General features: G+C 38.1%; 1 protein-coding gene across 3 annotated transcripts in view; it reads right to left on the reverse strand.

Annotated features, from left to right (window-relative positions):
- Positions 1–18,842, reverse strand: part of ZFHX4 (zinc finger homeobox 4) — a 150,010-nt gene that overhangs the window by 103,794 nt on the left and 27,374 nt on the right. For 2 of the 3 annotated variants that reach the window (XM_039702938.1, XM_039702939.1), the window contains exon 3: positions 18,186–18,688. In XM_039702938.1, the coding sequence (XP_039558872.1) occupies positions 18,186–18,688 (503 nt within the window). The remainder of the gene's footprint in view (positions 1–18,185; positions 18,689–18,842) is intronic. The other variant, XM_039702940.1, reaches the window with a different exon arrangement.

Here is an 18,842-nt window from a genome sequence, read left to right on the forward strand (position 1 = left end):
TAGCAACTACTGGTGTTTTAATGCTATTTCTTTAAGCACCAGGGCTATTTTCAAGGCTAGCGTGTTTTCAAACTCTGGCAATTGAGCATCTTCTGAGTATATAAAGCAGCACACAGAAACTACTCATACAAAAATATTAACTGACTGCAGATAATTGGACTGTGCTCAAATGAAATCACAAATACATATCCGGTTGTTTGTAACTGAACATCTTAAATTATGTATCAGCTGTGAAGAGCATTTCTTCAGCTGTGCATCATCTTTTGTTCACTTGGTTAAAATCCCAGGAGTACTGAAAAAGGCTGAAGCTCCTGCTGGTCTTTGTTCCCAGCAGGGAGAACTCCCTTTTGGTGGTCTTGAGGTTAACACCCTACCCGCCTCCCCCCCCATACCTGTCATTCTGAATAGACTTCACAGTCTGTGCACACAGACAAACAGCCTGACCTGGCCAGCTAGCTTGACCCCTGGGCAGGAAGAAGATCACATCTGGTTATTAATATTGGGACATTAAAAAAATGTAATCTTCAAGGCACTTGGAGAAGCAGGCTGGCAATTATACAGTATGTACGGGATGTCAGTCAGAGAGCATGTTAGCCTGATATTATGTCCAAGAACACTAAAACGTTCATTTTGCTCTGATGAGGGGTTTCAAACACAGTCTCCCTCTGTATCTCTGAAAGCTGGCAGGAGAAGTTTGCCCAAAGCACTTAAGGCTCCAGATTATCTCTTCTTACACTTCACAATTTTTAGTCTGTTTTACACAGTTTTATAATGTAAAACATTTGTAGCTGAAAATTGATGCAACTAGAGAAAAGATCCCACGTGGTTTTATAGTAGAGAAAAGGCAACTAATAAAGGGAACAAAACCTCTCAAAATTACAATTGTGAAAAACATGTTCCCATTACATTCTCTGAGTATTTTGCCTCTATCCAGATTTTTTAGTTTGTTCATTCCAGGCATCTGCATAGTAGACAGTTTAAACACAGTTTATGTAATTGGCTAAAATATACAGAAACACATTTGTACATGCTTGTGATATATATTATATACAGATGTATTTATACAAAGCTTTATATAGCACAGATTTAAGTGTCATGTGTGAAATCTTAGTTCCACCAAGTTCAACGGAAAATTTACCATTTGCTGGAGTTGGGACAAAAATTAACCCTACTTAAAAAACACATTCCCATCAGGATACATACTGTGAATATCAAAGCCCTGGTTTGACCCCTTTACATAGCCAGATAATTATTCCTATGTGGTCCCAGTGGTTACACCTAAAAAAGAATGAGAGACCATGGTCTGGAACTATTATATGTCATGTGTTTTATCCCAGCCTTATTGATGCCACATGGAAGATTTTATATTGCCAATATGAACCCAGTTTAGGTCCAGAATTCTTCACAAAGGAGACTCTGACTGTTCAAGGCACACTTGTACAACTGTTTTCTGAAAGGTAGAGGAGCATGGTCTTCAGAGAATTCTCAACTGAGTCCTAGATGATGGTGTCAACAAAATCTCCGTGCTTTGAAACAAGACCTAAAATTGTCTCCAAGAGTAATTATTGTTAATGCTCCCAGCCCGGTTAGCTTAAATCAGCTGTCATTAGTTTGGTTTTGCTGGAAAACCACCATCAAGACTTCTTCCTTGCCTTCAAACAAAAAAATTTCCTGTCAGACTACATTGGGGCAACACCCAGGATGGGCCTTTTACCAATAATGTGTTAATCTTATTATCTTTGAGTCTGAAAAAGGAGCTTCATAGCATTGGAGGTGGGAAGTTTCCAGCTTTTCAACAGAATACTGGCACTTGTTTTTAGCTCTGATAGGCTTTGAGAAGTCAGACCTTCAAACTGAAATGCTACTATGTATGGAAAAGCTATTACAGGAAAAATGTAAGATGTTTCTAAAATATATTAGTCACAAAGTTACAGCAGTGTTTTTCCCCGTTAATATTACTGGGGCTTGGCTCAGTACATTCAGCCATATGAAAAAAAAGGTATTGATAGAGTCAAGAGAGAACACTACAAATTTCTAACATATTTTTCCTAATGTAAAATATGCAGCTGGTTCAAAATGCATGATAGCTTCCCATGGGATATTCAGCACACCTTTTTTCTCTCCTTATTACTTGAAACAACACAGTCAACTCAAGCTCAAGACAATAAAATTTTTATCCCAGTCATCCCAGATAAATAGAAATGTTCATAGCAATGCACATGACAATGCAAATAAACACTCACATTCATCCACAAGAGAAAGTGGAAAATAAAGTTATTGGCAGAAAGGGAGAAAAATATAAAGGGGTCTAGGGCTTGGTAAGAGTGAAACTGGGGTAAGTGCTGCAGAAATCTAGGTGCAAATGGCACTGTGAAAAATAGACACATAGATATGTTGGTAGAGAAGGAAGAAAAATGTGGTGAGGTGGTAAAAAATGTCTGCGTGTGCAACTGAGGTTGCAAAGAGTAAACCACAAGGCAAGGATGACACTATGCACACTCCTGAGGAAGCTGGCATTTTGGAGTGAAATTCCAAGCTTCAGGCAAGAGAGGAAATGTTTCTGACAGGTTGGGGCCTTTTAGGGTGGAGGCTTTCTGGTTTTAAATAGCAGCTGCTTTAAAAATGCTCACAAATGTGGAATAATTTAGGAGGAGAAATGGGCTATAAATGAGGTGTCTTAGAGTGTAGGCTCACCCACAAAGTATGCCATGGTTATCAATACCCAGCAACCTGGTTTGATCTGTAAAAAATATTTAGGGAAGTGGATTTCATTGTATCAACTCACACTCTGTATCAAACAGGCAAACTGCTTCCATGAGAGGGAAAACAGTCCCAAATTCACATCCTCTCCTCCTCATTGCAGAGCAGTCTCTCTGACTCTGCCTTTCTGACTAGCCTTTTATCTGGAGCACCAGAAACAAATGGGAAAGCCCTAGAAATAAACTTTGGGAGAAAAACAGGAACAGTAACCATCAATTTCAGCAAGAAATTACTGAAATAACAGGACTTTTTGAACTGGATAATTTCTCACAGTAGTGACAAACCACAGTAGTCAAACCACAGGAGAGCCATGTCCCAGTCAATTGACAGAGTTAAGAAACACTGTCGTTCTGGAAAACTTCTCTATCCTTGGAGTAATACTACTGAGATCATCAATACTGCAACAAGATGGATTTAGCTCACATTCTTCCTTTCTCTTTCCTCTCATCACCATTTTAATAGGAAACAAACAACATTTTTAAAGCTTCAAACAAATTCTGCAGAGCATAAAAACTAGCAAAACCCTTGTATTTTTCCTGAATCTTACCAAATATTTAGACTATTGCTTAACAATACGACCTACCTCATACTAAAGAAATTTCATACACTGCTCATGCCAGTGGCAGCTGAGAATCTTATCTTTGTGGCATAGTGAGGAACTAATCCTCACCAAAAACCAAATGCTGGATGAAAAGCTGGGGGATGGGATGTGTGAATGACAGCCTTGTGCATGTTTTAGCACTGAAAAAGGACAACTGGTGCTGGGAAAGAACTGTGGTAGTTCATCAAGCCCAGAACACACTGGCACAGCCTGGGAAGGCTCCCTGCAAGGTGAGCACAAGAAAAATGAAACCTACCTGAGTGGGGGAACAAAACACAGGACTGCAGTCAGACCCTACAGCTTGTGACAGCAGCCACTGCCTTTCTGTAGCAGATGAAAAAGTTTTCTGAAGCCACCAGCATCCCCCTGAGCTGGCTCTGCCTGGGAGCTCCCCAGGTCTCCCTGGCAGCAGGGATTTCACTCATCACAGACACACTTACGTGTACTCTGCCCTTCTGCTACTGCCCTGCCTGCTCCTCCTCCTGCCACATCTCCTGCGAGGTGTGGTGTGGTGTGGTGGCAAGGACAGGGCACACACAGCTGGCTCCCAGCCAGCCAGGGACTCCCTGACACAAGCAGAATAACTCTGCCCTCCCCCACAGCAGGGAACTTGCATCAGATCTCCAGTTTCTTTTTTGCCCCATTAATGGCAGAAAGGGAGCTGAGCCAAAATTAGAGAGGGCTGTCCTGTGACTGTGTGTTTGTCATACGTTTCCTTGTTTCAAGTTTTCTCCAATGACTAATAGCCTCTTTAAGAGTTCCAAACAAAAGTAAGCTATTCTAAGATGGAAATTGCTGGACATAGTGAGAAACATTAAGAAGTATTTCTTTTTACAGAGGCATAGGAAATAAAAAAGGAAAAAATCCTCAACATTTATATACTTAAACTTCTCCCAAAAAGGGAGGGGGAAGAATGTAAAGCATTACAAACCTGATTTTGTGAAAAAAGTATTCAGTGATCTGCTGCCAAGATAAGTGCCTCTTTGCTTTAACTAATTAGCACTATTACAGGGTTCAGTAGTGACATTTCAGCAGTAATTGATCCTCTGATGCAATTTTTGTGTATTTCAAACTAGCCAATACATCCAGACAAGGAGGCTGTGCAAGGATGGAGGCTAGCAGTCAGCACAGAGGTGCCAGTCACTCATGAGCGTGACCTTGGATCCTGGGATGCTAAACAGATGTTGCCAGGAGGAGCCACTAGGACTCAGTAATCTAGAAAATCAGACCCCTAATCCCTCCACTTTTAGCACTTTCTACTGGCAGGTAGCACAGTTAATTTAAATTCAGGTATTGGCTGTCCTGAACTAGTGTTTATATACAGTCACACAGGGAATTTGAACTTCCTGGCTTGCTTTGAAATTAGTATTTCATTTCAAATGTTGTGCTGACTTGGTGGGGAGGGAAATTGGCATCATATTTTCAGATTACTTCACACTACATACAGGGTAACATAGTTACTATATATTTCTTTTTCTTCTAAACCTAATGTGAAAGGTTTTAATGTCAAGCAGCATGAAGGCCAGAACAATCAAAAAGTCAACATAGCTCCCACAGTATGAGTTCAACCACAACAGACATCCCATCTGTATTTCACAGTATACCTTAATAACAATCAATAATACATTAAAGTTAGCACCAAACAGAATGAAAAGGGGACACTACAAAGAGTCAACTTCAGTTATGCCTCAGCCTTGCAGTCAGGAACAGCATCTTCTATTTTGCATCAGTAAATAAATATCTGGGGTAAATATTTGCAGATAGATGGTTAATTAGCTATTTCTGTTCTTCAAGCTCAGCAAATAGTTAACTGCCTACAGACATTTGCACCTCAAGCCACTACATATAGCAACGAGAGGCAGGCCATGTGAAGAGACAGGCAATGTGACATGGGGCACAAGGAGATGCTTCTTTCTCTCACTCTCCTAATATTAACAGGGATTTAATTACTCCATGGGTTAATTCAGACCTGGAGTTTTTTTCCACTCACCTGTCTATGCAGAAGTACCCTAACCACATAATGTAGGCACTTAAGAGAGGGGCAAAAAACTAAATTGACAGAGGCAGAAAACAAGCTAGATGAACTAACAGGGCATTTAACAGAACAAAAGTTACCTCTGTGTCTTCTAACTGCAAACTAGGACTGATCCTGCAGAAGTCATAAATGAACTCATGACAGTTGAGATCAGCCAAAGAACTATGAGAAATGCCAGACACTTTTAAACTTAGCTGAGCATGCAGAAGAAACTCGGTATGGATGGATAAATCCAAGAAAATGTGTATTAGAAGGAATACTTTGAACCAATCAAACATTTTACTGGTGTCTCAGTTAAATGTAGTCACTCCAGGACACTTCAGCATCAGTTTGAAGGGGGGGGCGTGGGAAGAAGCATGTCATGAAAGGCAACATATTTCCAGCACAGACTGCAATAGGATTTGTTTAAAGCAGATTATATTTTTGGATGCACCAGGCATGGGACAGTAAGATCATACAGTTCCACTGAGAACAGCGTGTTCAGTTCTGAAATATCTGTGTATCTCCAGAAAAATTTAACACTGGTAAAAGGAGTTCAGAGATCAGTGATGGGATTAGCAGAAATGTGGAAAAACTTCCACTAAAAGCAAGACTGAATGGATTGAAATTTTTTGTGTAAATAAAAGAGAGGCATGATAAAAAGACCATAAAGTAATCATAAAGATTATTGTGAAGTTATAAAGATTATGTAAAAGATTATAAAGCAAGAACACATGATCTTTTACATTCTACTACCAGATGAATAAAAACAAATAAAACTTAATAAATTAATGACAGAAAATCTTAAAAGCCAAAAAAAAATCTACATGCAGGTTAAATTAACCTGTGGAACTCCTTCCCAGTGGATGTGATTGAGCCAGAAGTTCACTTCATAAACTGAATTGATGTTTGTATACCTATAAGACTACCCAAAGACAACTTTGGGTGGGGAAAAAATATACTTGAATTTGTATGATGTTAATTCATTGTAAAGTACAGATGAAATATGAAAAGAACAAGCATTTTCCTGTATAAGTAACATTATTCTACATTTGCCCATGGAATCTTTTTCCTTTTTTTTTTTTTTTTTTGGTCTGCTTTGCTCTCAGAAGCAATTGTTGTTAGGCAGTCTGTAGCAAAGAGATTAGATAAGGTGGACTAATGGTATAATTTGCTGTGATAGGACAGTGATTGCATACTTGGCCTATTAATGTGTTGTTGCTTTTAAAATAACATTCTCTTCTGTTATGGACAGCCACTTCAAGAAATGTACTTAACTAACTTTATTTGCAATAGAGTATTTTTCATTAGGACAGGTTGGAAAGATATCTCATGATTAAGTGACTCAGAAAGAGCTCCAAAGAAAAAAAGAAATATTCTTTATACCCAGACCAAATCCTGATAATTTCAGCCCTAAAAGTGTGTATAAAAATTTATAAGTAACTGGGAGAAGGAAATTAGAGGAAAAATGGAAATCCAACCTTGGCTGCAGCAGACATTAACATATACAGACCTTCATACAGCGTTACAGAAGATGACAGGAGCATCCTGGGGAATGTATGGACACACATAATTTTAAATCCTGGCTATGCTCCTGGGAAGTGCACACTTTTATAAGCATTCACACCTGCCCTTTTGTTATTGTCCACTGCACCCTCTATGCAAGAAACCCAGCCTCAAACAATGACGACTTCCCTTCTAACACTACTGTGGGATAAGTGTCTCTCTTGTGAGCATGAACAACTTCAGACTCCACCTCTAACTCTTCCCAATACTCAAATTCACCCTTCTCAACTACAGACACTATTAAGTTCATGTAAAAATAAATATACGCCGACAGAAAGATAGACATATGTGAAGAACTTGTTATGCTTAATTATAATTCTGTGAGGACCATTTAGACTGTCAGATGTACTACAGGCCAACCTCTCAATCACCTGTGCTTGGTTAGAGACACATTGGGTTTTTTTTCTCCAAAGCCATGCTCTGTTTCCCAGTACAGACAGTATTGACCTTACCTTCTAAATCTATTAGGACAAACAACTACTAGAAGAAAAGGAAAGACATTTGTTTAGTTCCTGTTGTGGACACATGAGGCATAAAACCTTTGTATCTGGAAAGCACAAAAGCTGAGTGAACCAGGATACAGGTTCTCTGTAGCATGAGATTTCAGAGTCTCCTTTTATTGATTACCAGCTCAACTCTTCCTTATCATAAAAATTGTTACTTACACAGATCTCTTCAAAACTAGTATAGCTCTTGTATTTTGTGTGCCCCAAATTGCTTTGGATAAACCATATCGTGTTTGTTGATTTTGAGGTAGCTGACGTTACAGAATTTGAGCTTCTCAGTGAAAAACTCACTAAATAAAATAAAAGAAATATCTTAGGAAGACTTCTTGGATCCAGCCCCTACATGTAACATGTTGAGTCAGAGATGATCCCACAAACCTATTTTTGTTTTTTGAAAAATAAAAAAAGACAACACAAAAAGGAAAAAAAAAATGAAAGTGACTACAGAGTGTCTGAGTAAGGATTTGCTCTTTCTCAAAAATACCTGTAAGCAGTCCTAATGACTAGCTACAAAGATTTTCATTCCTTGAGTTCTGTAAGTCACAGAAATTCAAGTGTTGTGAAGATATTGTTGAAGCCTGACACACTACAAAACACACCAGTGGAGACAGGAACAGAGAGACAGAGCACATTGACAGCATATCCAATTCATTGTGACCTATGAGACTACCTTAGTAAATCAAAAAGTGACAAAGGATATCCACAGCCTAGATACAACACCTATTACTGAGATGCATCTGCAACAGGGTTAGACCCAGGGGACTAGCAATACAGCAGTGCTTTCAAATCTGTCCAAACTCTAGGTCAGAAATTTGGTAAAATTAGTCCTAAACTATTTTCTGTGGCCTGTGATCTTTGTCATCTGAGACCTGACTTCAGAAGATCCTGTCCTGACATATCCCAGAATTCCAGCTTCCTCCTGGGTCAAGATTTTGAGTCACAGAAGCTCCTGAACAAATAAGGACATAAGGTTTTCAGAAACACTTGAAGTTTGGACTCATTTTTTTCCACCAGCTTTAGTGTTCCTAATTTCCAGCCATTCATTAACTGCTTACATATCTGCAAATGCCAAAGGGCGTTTCCAAAATAGTAACATCTAGATATTAAAGCTGTCTCATTTCAGTAGTAAAGCAAGCTTTTTTCCATGCTCTCATCACTAGCACACAAAAAACAAGAATACCAAGATGCTCCTTAGACTTTGTTTCATTGTTCTCGTTGTAAAAATATCAAGTTTCTGGTCATTCACAAAGTGTTTATTCAATTAGAGAATGTTAGTATTTTTTCCTCAATCTATTTCTCATAGAGCAAGATTTTTCTAGGTTGCACAGAAAACGGGAACATTGTTGTCTGAATGGTATGAAGCTGTGTCAGGGGAAGTTCAGCTTGGACAGTAGAGAAAGGCTCTTTAGTGAGAGAGTGGTTGGTCACTGGCACAGGTTTCTCAGAGAAGTGGTCACAGCACCAATCCTGTCAGAGTTCAAGGAGCATCTGGATGACAGTCCTATAGTTTAGTTTTAGGTGTCTTGTGAGGAGCAGGAAGTTTGATTCAATAATCCTTATGAGTCCCTTCCAACACCAGACATTCTGATTCTATGATTCTGTGAATAAAAAGTGCCCTTCCTTATCCGTTATTATTAGGACCCAGAGTTTTGAATTTAGGATAAGGATAATATCAATTATAGCTATTGTGATACTTGAGCCACTTACAACATCTTAAGATTTTTCCATGGAAAACAACTTCCTTTTTAATAAACTTGTTTGGAGACAACTGACCTCCCCCACCAAAGAAGTGCTATAGGTCCAAACACAAGCTTAGGATGCCAATGGAAAAATTTCATATGTGCTAAACAACTGAAATCAAGACATGTAGACCTCTGGAATTCCAGACCTGATAAAGGTCTGGAAAGAAGAGTTTTCACTGCTGGCCTTTGTTTTAAAAGGGTCATCTTGAACTTTCTCTAAGAGTAATCTAGTTTTCTGTTAAAGGCTGGGGTACAAAATATTCCAGAGCAGCAGATTCTGTGCCATCTTTATGGGTAAAGGTGGCTCTATGGTTCTTTTCTCCAGGACCAGCGCAAGGAAGTAGTGCATGTTCTTGATTTCTGGGAGTTTACAAGGGAGAACAGGGACTACAAATAAATAGGCACTTTGGGCAGAGCATTGAATACTGCCTTTATATGCTAGGCTTCCTGCACACAATCCAGCAATAAACCAGTAGTCATACAGTCATGTATTTTATACATGTGAATCATGTGAGCAGTATGGTTTGATTAATACTGCAGGATAACAATTTTAAATGGAAAAAGTTCAAATTTTTTGTTAGGCAACCCTGCTGGTCAAATGTCCACTCTTTAAATGAGGCTAGTATGTTACTACCCATAGCTCCCATTAGCAGTATGTTTCCTATTCATGCATATAACCAAGGAGCATTGCTCACACCCCTTATACATGACAAACCCTTTTTTTTTTTCCTGTAACTGCTACTACTGCAGTAGGATGCCCAAGGCATGGGAATCTACACACTTCATCATTCAAAGACTACCTTTGCTCAGTTTTTGTTTTCTTCAATACCCCCTGCCTTTAAAAGCCAAGGATTATTTTAATGCCTGCCTTGCCACTGGTAGAGTAGAACATACAGCTTCCCCTGAGGCTATGGTGCACAATATGCTGTGTATCTGTCTGCTGCAGTACTGAAGGGTTGGCACTTTCTGTTGCAGACCAAGGGGGTAATTTCTATGACATCCTCCTTCATGGCTGTCCACAAAGCAAAGGTCTTGAAGTTCTTAGCAAAGCTTCACTTCTTTTACGTATCAGCATGAGATTGTACCATCATCAGTCTGCACTATCTGCCTGTATTAAGTACACCAGTCTAACAGGCAGATCAACAGGTTCAAAAATTATTGCAAGCCACCACTTGTAATTTATGTTTTATCAACATAAAGCCTCTACTCATATTTAATGTAATTAATACCTGTTTTCTGTTATACTGCATTATATTTTACCAACAAATCCACACATGGAAGTTTATCCAAGAAATACATCTCCTGTATTGTGCCTGATCCTTGCTGAAACCAACAGAAATTGCATTACTTAGTATTTCACACCAGCATCTTCACTATCCTTTCTTATCCTTTCCTGCTTCAGAAGTGCCCCAAAGGATGAAAAAAAGAATAAATGCAGAAAATTAATTTATCTGTCCAGCAATATAGGCGTATATAGAGGCAATACAGTCTCAAAACATATGTATCAAAAAGCTCAAATCTGTCCTGTATATATGAGGCCCATAAGGTATTACTCCCATTAATTCTCCTATAAAACCACAATTCTGGCATTTACATGGATGGACCAACAAATGCATAGATCAAGGGAAAATTTCTTCTAAATTACTAGCAAAAACAATAGCAAAGCTGAATTACTTGTATCCATGTCAAAATATAACTTTCCTGTCATGTGTCAGGCTTTTTACTTTTTTTTACTGCTCATTTTTAAATATGTGGAAGAGAGCGTAGAGAAAAATCTCACCTGGGAGAGTCTGGCAAACTAATTACAATTTTAGAAAGGACACCTGTAGTGAGTTGCATAATATCAGCTAAAATCTCCTATGAATAACAAGAAAATCTATGTTGCAAGGCTGGGAGGGAGTGGCTGCTAAATTCATAGCTGCAATCTATTAATGCACACGTACATATGCACTCACATTGACATAATACTCTTACATACACTATACACTGCATCTCTGCTTTGAAGCTCAGTCAGAAATAATTACACATTTCTCTTAATGTCACAATGAAAGAACTCCAGGCACAAAAAATTGCTGTTATACAGCCATTTTGTGTGTTGAGCATACTGAATAAATGAGGCTGATACTCTTTCTGCTGCTTTGGCTCTCGTTGCTCACTTTTCCTGCTCTCCAAGAGGACCTGCTCACTCGGGCTCCACTGGGCAGGCTGCCCACTGCAGGTGGTCTGGTACAGCCTCCTCTCCAAGGGCAGCCTCACACAACCCTCACCCAGGACAGCACACAGACTGGGATTCTGGACAGCATTTCAATGGAAGAAGATGAAGATTCTTTAAACTACAATTTGAGAACATCTCCCTGTTTCAGCAGTGTACCGTAGGCTGAATATAAAATATGGGATTTTTTAACCATTAAGGATCATTATGTAAGACAATCTGAGAGACAGACATCTGAATATCAAATTAAATGTACATAAAATATAATGTGAAAATGTTTTATCTACTATTTTAATTTTATTATAAAAAGGGTAGTTTTGAAATTGTTATTTTACCAGCCAATAATATTTTTTTGTTAGCTGGGGGATTTTGGATTTTTTTAAATAAATATTCTTGTCTATAGTGTACAAGTACATATAGTAGTACAAGTACAAGTACATATACATTATTTGTAGCTATGACTACACAATGTACGTATAGCTGTGACTAGACAGTGTGTTCTTTGAACACTGGTTTCTCTTTATACATGTAAGCACAACAGCATAATCTGAATTACAGTAACTGAAACTTGCAGTGGAAATTATATTTCATAAAACATTTAAAACCATAAGTGAACATAAATCTCAAAGGACTTTAAAAATTGAAATACCTTCTATCCTCTATATGAGGCTTGTGTTGAGGAACAAATTAGAATTACTTTTGTTTATCACTGAAAACAGTTTTATTCTAAATAACCAAAAAGAATAATATCAAGCAAAGCTTGGTTTAGCTCCTCAGGTGTGCAGACATATTCCAATTTCCTTTCCACAATGATTTTTATGCAAATCAATGCTGCACAATCTCCTGACCTCTTTTACCATCATATTGGGACAATGACAGTAAAATAATTGGATTGGCATATTTGTAGGATATTTTATTTTATATTAAAAAGTTAGTGCAGGACAATTGAAATGAAAAGAATGTGACTTTCTGTTAATTCCAAGCTGATCAAGTACCAATATTTCATGCCAAACACAGTAAAGCAAACAAAGTGATTTGGGCTGTTAGTCCATTTGTCCCCATGTGCATATACTTCACATCCTCCTCAGTTGTTAATTCCTAAGAACCATGCTTTCATCCAGAACAAGGATAATGAGAAAAAACCAAGCAGTGTTCCTTGGGGAACTGTTACACTAAAAGTTACCTAAGGACTAAATCCCACTTGTGCCTCCTGCACGTGATGAAGATGAGCAAAGCATTCAATACTCCTGGCTGATTTAAAATCCAAATATGCAAAGAGCATTATGGAATCCAGACAGACTATTCTGCTTCGCTGATGACAGATGCAGAAAAAAAAAAGATTAATCTTTTGACTTTGAACCTGCAGAGAAGTGGACACCTCGCTTTAAAGAGCAATGCAGAGCCCCAGCTGAAGAGCAGGTGCTGCACAGTATTTGCCTTTCCTGCAGAGGATGCTAGCCAGCAGGACCGAGCAGCTGACCATGAAAATTCTTCGCCCTAAGTGACCCAAGAACAGATTATAAATCCATCCTATAAAATATAGCAAAAGCCCCATTTGTTCTTCCACCCTTTCAATATGTGATGTTATACATTTGTGATTGTCTCATTTTATTGGACTCTTTAGAAAGCTGTTTATGATCATTTGCAGACAAAACAAAGGCTCATTGTAAACTCTCTTTTAAATGGGTTGGAAGGTCAGTATGAAACAAAGGGCACCACTTTCATAACTGCTTACATGCAAACTATGCTTGTGTGTGTAACATTACAATGCATTTCAGCAAAGGGATAGAGTCCTAGCTAATTACAAAGCTAACATATAATAGCATTGCATTAGCAGCCCAAGAAATTCCTATTGAATTGCATACATCTGAAAATAGAAAGAAATGGTTGTGCTGAAACTTAATTATCTTGGCAAAAACTGTGAGGGCTTGATTCTCAGAAGACATAAACACAAAGCTCTGCTTTACACTCCCAAGGATCTAATTCTTTGTTTATTCAGACAACCTCCATCAGATAAAACTTACCATTTGGATTGACTGATCTGCCTTCTTATTTATAGTATCTACAGCTAAGTAACACAATTACTGCGTGGTTTGTGAGCAAGGGAAAGAATACTTCTGACGTACAAACACGAGGCCTGAAAGAGACAATCGGCGTGCTCTGCCAGATTAAAAAAGTTAATGCTGTTGCATTCCACCCTAGGCAGAGAAGACAAGCCTTTTCCAAGGACAGGTCTGACTGAAATGCTTTTTTATGGGTTCAAAGTAAAACATTATGGTAAAAAAATGAATACAGCTTTGTTTGTTTCTTCAGTCATCGTTAGCAATAGACATAAGGGTATTCTGGTTTTGAGCCCATATGGAAAGACCATCAACACTTTCTGCTTCTGGGTCCTTTGCCAAAATACCATATCCCACATGCCTTTTACCTTAAAACATAAAAGAAAAGGTGTTGTTCTGGTCAAATAAAGGAATAATTTTTACTAGCATACGTCTAATGTTAAAGCTGCCTAAATCCTGCCAAAGACATTACAACACCATCTGCAAAACAGATTTTCATTAAATTGATCAGTTAAAAGTTAAGCAGCTAGGCAGATGATGCTTTTGAGCTAACCTTTAACCTTTAACCTTCTTAAACCGAAATCAAGTCACTCCTTTTGGGTAATATCTTTGCTGCTTGAGAACACGGGAGGTAGAGATATACCAAAATTTAAAAATCATAGCATAAATAGTGTTGTGGATCAATATTTTGTCAATAAAGGGTAGTTCTTTTACAGTCTGCTAACTGCTGCCTCTCACTTTCCCTGAGCTTCTAAATAGTTGCATACACAATGTAAACTGTATTAACTACACAGTAAAAAGCAATTACTATTTAAGGTATTATCAGCTAATCAAACAATATTTTTGATAAACTGGCTTCAAATATTAATTTGTGATTAGAAATTGATTATGAGATTCAGTTACTTGGTTAAGTAAATTTTACTTTCAGACATTTCGGTTTACTTTAAAAAAGGCCTATCCTGTACTTATTTATTTATTAATAAAAGTATTTGGAAACTATTTTGTGAGCACAGGACATGATATATGCAGTTCCCTGAAAGCTATTTGACTAAACTACAAAATGGCTGCCTTAAGAGCAGTCCAAGCTATATGTATTTTACATTCACCAAGACAGATTACCGTCCTGCCTCAGCTTCCCAAGTCTGCAGAAGCTGAATGCTTCCTCCTGCAGAATGGAAATGCACTCTGTTGCTATAGAAGCTTTCTCTGTTTACTTGTGGAGTCACTGAATGCTTCTTGATGGATGCTGCCAAGACCTTGCAACTCTTCTGTGGTTTAATTTGCTAATATCAAGCTTCACAATTCCAAAAGTAAGTCTTTGGGAAATTCATTTAGGCCAAGCTGAGTTCATTTAGGGTAAGGCCGTCTTTGTTCTGGTTCTTAGGAGCCACATTACCAACACATTTGAATACTGCACTTCTGTAAGGAACAACCAGACCATTTCTTCTTTAAATAACTTAGAAAACAGCTAAAGGTTCCACTTTGCCACATTTAGAATCTAATTCTAAAAGTGACATTTCCGTACTGCCTAAAATTATACAGCTTCAGAAGAGAACCTCTGATGTTCATGGCTGCTTTAAAAGCTACAGCTATGAAAAGACATCCTTTTATTCCATCAATAGTTAAGCACAGGGAGAAAAATCAAGCTGTTATGGCAACATTTATAAGAAGAAAACTCACAAAACAATAACATTTAAACAAATATAAATGACTGAAGAAAAACTTTGAGGTACTTGACAAAGCAAAGGAACAAAGCCACAGATTCTTCTTCTGTGCTTTCAGATGGTTTTAGTATTAAACTTTTTATTACCAAACCATATTCACAGAACCTTAATTTTAAAAAAAGAGGCGCTGCTTGAATATAAACACAATTCATGAATATTCGATATTGCTCCCAAGGCATATATCTATTATTCATACAAATTAATGTTCTTTTTTTCCTTAGGTGCTCTAAAAGTTTATCTGATGTATCAAGAGAAAAAAGTTTACAACTCTCTTGGTGTAAACAGCTTCACCAAGACCTGACAAAACTATCAAGTCTGCTAGCAGATAACTTAGCAGATTTTCAAAACTACATTTATTTACATCTTGAGGCCTGAATGTACACTTACAATTAAGAGCAACGCTTTCTGGGTGATATACAGAAGCATTACATTCTATTACAGAGCTCACACATCTTGGTCATTTGGGACACATTGGAGCACTTCATGCCAACCCCAAATCTTAAAAAAACCCCACTAATACGCCAACTGATATTTTTGATGTGACATCACTCTCCATCAAATTAATCTTAAAAAGAAATTATATGAAAATAGTGTATGCATGTGTATATGCTATCTGCTTTCTGAGAGTCATTAAACCTAGGGGGGTTCAAATTTCCAAGATTCTTTAAGAAGTCACGAGGGACAGAAACTTTTTAAAAACCTGAGACACTCACTAGCAATCCTAGGGACAAGTCCTTTAAAAATACATGCATCAGGAGAGTTGGAACCCTATAACCATAGGGTTAACAGCCAGACACTTTCAATTGTCCTACTTAGGCCATGAAGCCTAGAGGGTATCTGGGAGTTTATGGATTTCATTTCCACTGGGATGTCCTTAACTGATTCAAAGACAGCTCCAAAGGCTAGTGATGGTGCCTTCTGTGTATGATAGCTGCTACATAGATGCTACTGAGCTGCTCCATCTAACAAAGCAGGATTTGGCAAAGATTCAGCAGCAGGACATTTTCAGTGAAGAGGGCCAAAAGCTAATACTGTCTCCCATAGCATCCCACATCAAATATTTTGTAGGACAGGCTGGAAACCCAAACATATTTGATGAAAGTTTCTCTAGGGATCAGGTTGAGTGAGTGAAGAGAAAGTACTGTTTTGAGTAGATAGTTTGTGTACCTTGAGACTACAGGTTTTGTTTAAAAAAAACCCCAAGCAGCTGGCATCTTGTTTTCAACAATTTCAGTTAAAATTTCAATTTCAGAAGATTTGGCAGTCAAGCCATCTGAGAAAAGCCTTCTGCCTTCTCTTCTCCTACTGTATTGTTACTGTCTGTGGCACCGTATGCAGTAGCATTTCTTTGAACGGTGGCATTATAGAACAAATAATTGAAATAATGCAGGTTAACACTCCAAAAAACAGATGTGGACCAAAAATGTAGTTGTTTTGTTTGGGGGTTTTTTTGGGTTTTTTTGGGGTTTTTTTTGTTTTGTTTTTTTGGTTTTTTTTACAAACCTGACTTAGAGTGCAGCTGCATAATGTAAAATTAATGGATGACAAGGAGTATAAGGGATGACAAGGAGTATAACCTATAAGGGAGTTTTGCTGCAGAGGCAGGCTATGGCACTAGACTCTCAGCTCTTTTTGTACCTTTCATAACAAGATTTTAGATCTTAAAAAAAACCAGCAAAAAATAACACCCTCTAGAATTAAGGGAAAATGCACTTTAAATAAAATATATTATTAAATTAGCAGAGCAGCCAGCACTCTAGGACAGTATAATAGACCAAAACTTGTGTTACTGGCATTTTTGCTCACAGCAGATGCACCAAGGTTACAACTATCAGGTTATAAAATTAAAATCTGTTACCGCCTGTGCAGCATGTATTAGCTCAGACCAGCCATTTGAACATGGCTGAACACCAGAAAAATGTTATTTCTTGCTTAAACTGGAGGTCTGCTGAGACTTTTCCATATTTGTTCTGTATGTACAGGTCTTCAACATGATTAGAAAACCAGCATAGTTGCTGTAATCAGCAGATGACTCCCGATAGTTTAGTTATCACAGATTTCTAGTATAAATCAATAGATAACACTTGCAAAATGGATTTTCTAATCATATTTAGAGCTTGTTACAGTGACTAATGGTTTGCAATATTTCCTGAATTTTTATATCCCCTAGACAAAAGAAGTTTTTAATAAGTTACAAAGTTATTCATCTTGGAAATGAATGTGTTATATTTTGTACATGAACCAAGACAATCAAGCCAATCCAGTAAACACACTGCAGAAAATAAGTTACCCCATAATTAGGGTTTGGAAAAAGTCATGACAAGTTGTGTAATAAATGGTATTCATCACTCCCACATATTCATTATATCCACATAGTTTTTTCCAGTAAAGATAAAAATATAGTTGCCATTCTACTAACATATTTATCTACACCACACCCTTTCATGTTTGTGAAAAATCATTACTGGTTTGGAAAAGAAGGGCAGACAAAAGGATGACAGTGCTTACTTTGAATATCCTTTGTAATAATGTGGCATATTGCATGTCCTTACTGAAAATACCAAGGTAAAATAACTTGGCTGTGATACATTATGGTTGCAAACAGATACATATGCCAGAAAGTGATCTCCTTTCCCTATGCACAATATGGGAAAAACATCATTTTCCGTAATATCTGTCAAGCTTCTGGTCAAAATGTAATGGACAAAGTCTGAAAAGGCGATGAGATATGTAAAACACCATTTATTACGAAAGAACTTTTTTAAAAAGTTACTTATGGACCCTGTGTTTGCAGGAAGTGCCTCCTAAATGACCCCCAGGTGACTCAACAGGACTCATCTGGAGCACTCCTCCCTGACTAACCTGTAGTTTTTGTTTGACCGTACGCATGTTCAATAAACATTTACTCTACTAATTAATCAGAGCCCTGTTTGATGAGCCCTGAAGGGGTTAATTTCCCAGCCTACTTGGTGCTGGCTGGAGCTGCTGTCACAGACTTACCTTGTAGAGTTTCAGGGCTGCCTCATGCCTGTGATTGGTGGTATGTAAGCGCAATTTATCCACGCTGTTGGTGTAATAGTCACAGGCGTTGCATTTCAGGTGAACCGGGTTGCCAATGGCAATACACTTCAGCCTCCACTCATTAGTTTTGCCGCCTTCTTTAATGTGAGCCACCAGTTGATATTTCTGCATATGTTTGTCAGTCTTGCAGTGGAGCTGGAAGTTAGCTTTGAGCTGAGTGTTGTAGTTACAGAGCTTGCACTGGTAGATGTCTCCAATTACAGCCCTCCACTCCTCTTCGGGGAGTGAGCGCTCACTGCTCACATGCACACTTAGGGCCTCCAGGCTGTCAGAGGTGAATTTGTTGCAAACAGCACACTGGAAAAGCTTCAGCGCTGGGTCACTGATATAAGGTGACAGCTCTCCTGCAGTAAGGAGGGACAGGTCATCACCCATTAGCTGACCACTGGCAAGCCGGATTTCAGGCGGCAGCTCATTATTTACTACAGGAGAAAAAAAATTAAAAGGGAAAGTAGAGACCAGCAAGCATAGCACACACAAAGGAATCCGTAAAATAAAGCCTTGACAAGGAGTTTGCTTTCTCTAGAGCTTAAACTATAAAAAGCTGTAATAGGATTGAATCAGGATCAATTACAA

Source organism: Passer montanus, unplaced genomic scaffold (assembly GCF_014805655.1).
Source record: "Passer montanus isolate IOZ18808 unplaced genomic scaffold, ASM1480565v1 scaffold16, whole genome shotgun sequence".
Classification (NCBI taxonomy): domain Eukaryota; kingdom Metazoa; phylum Chordata; class Aves; order Passeriformes; family Passeridae; genus Passer; species Passer montanus.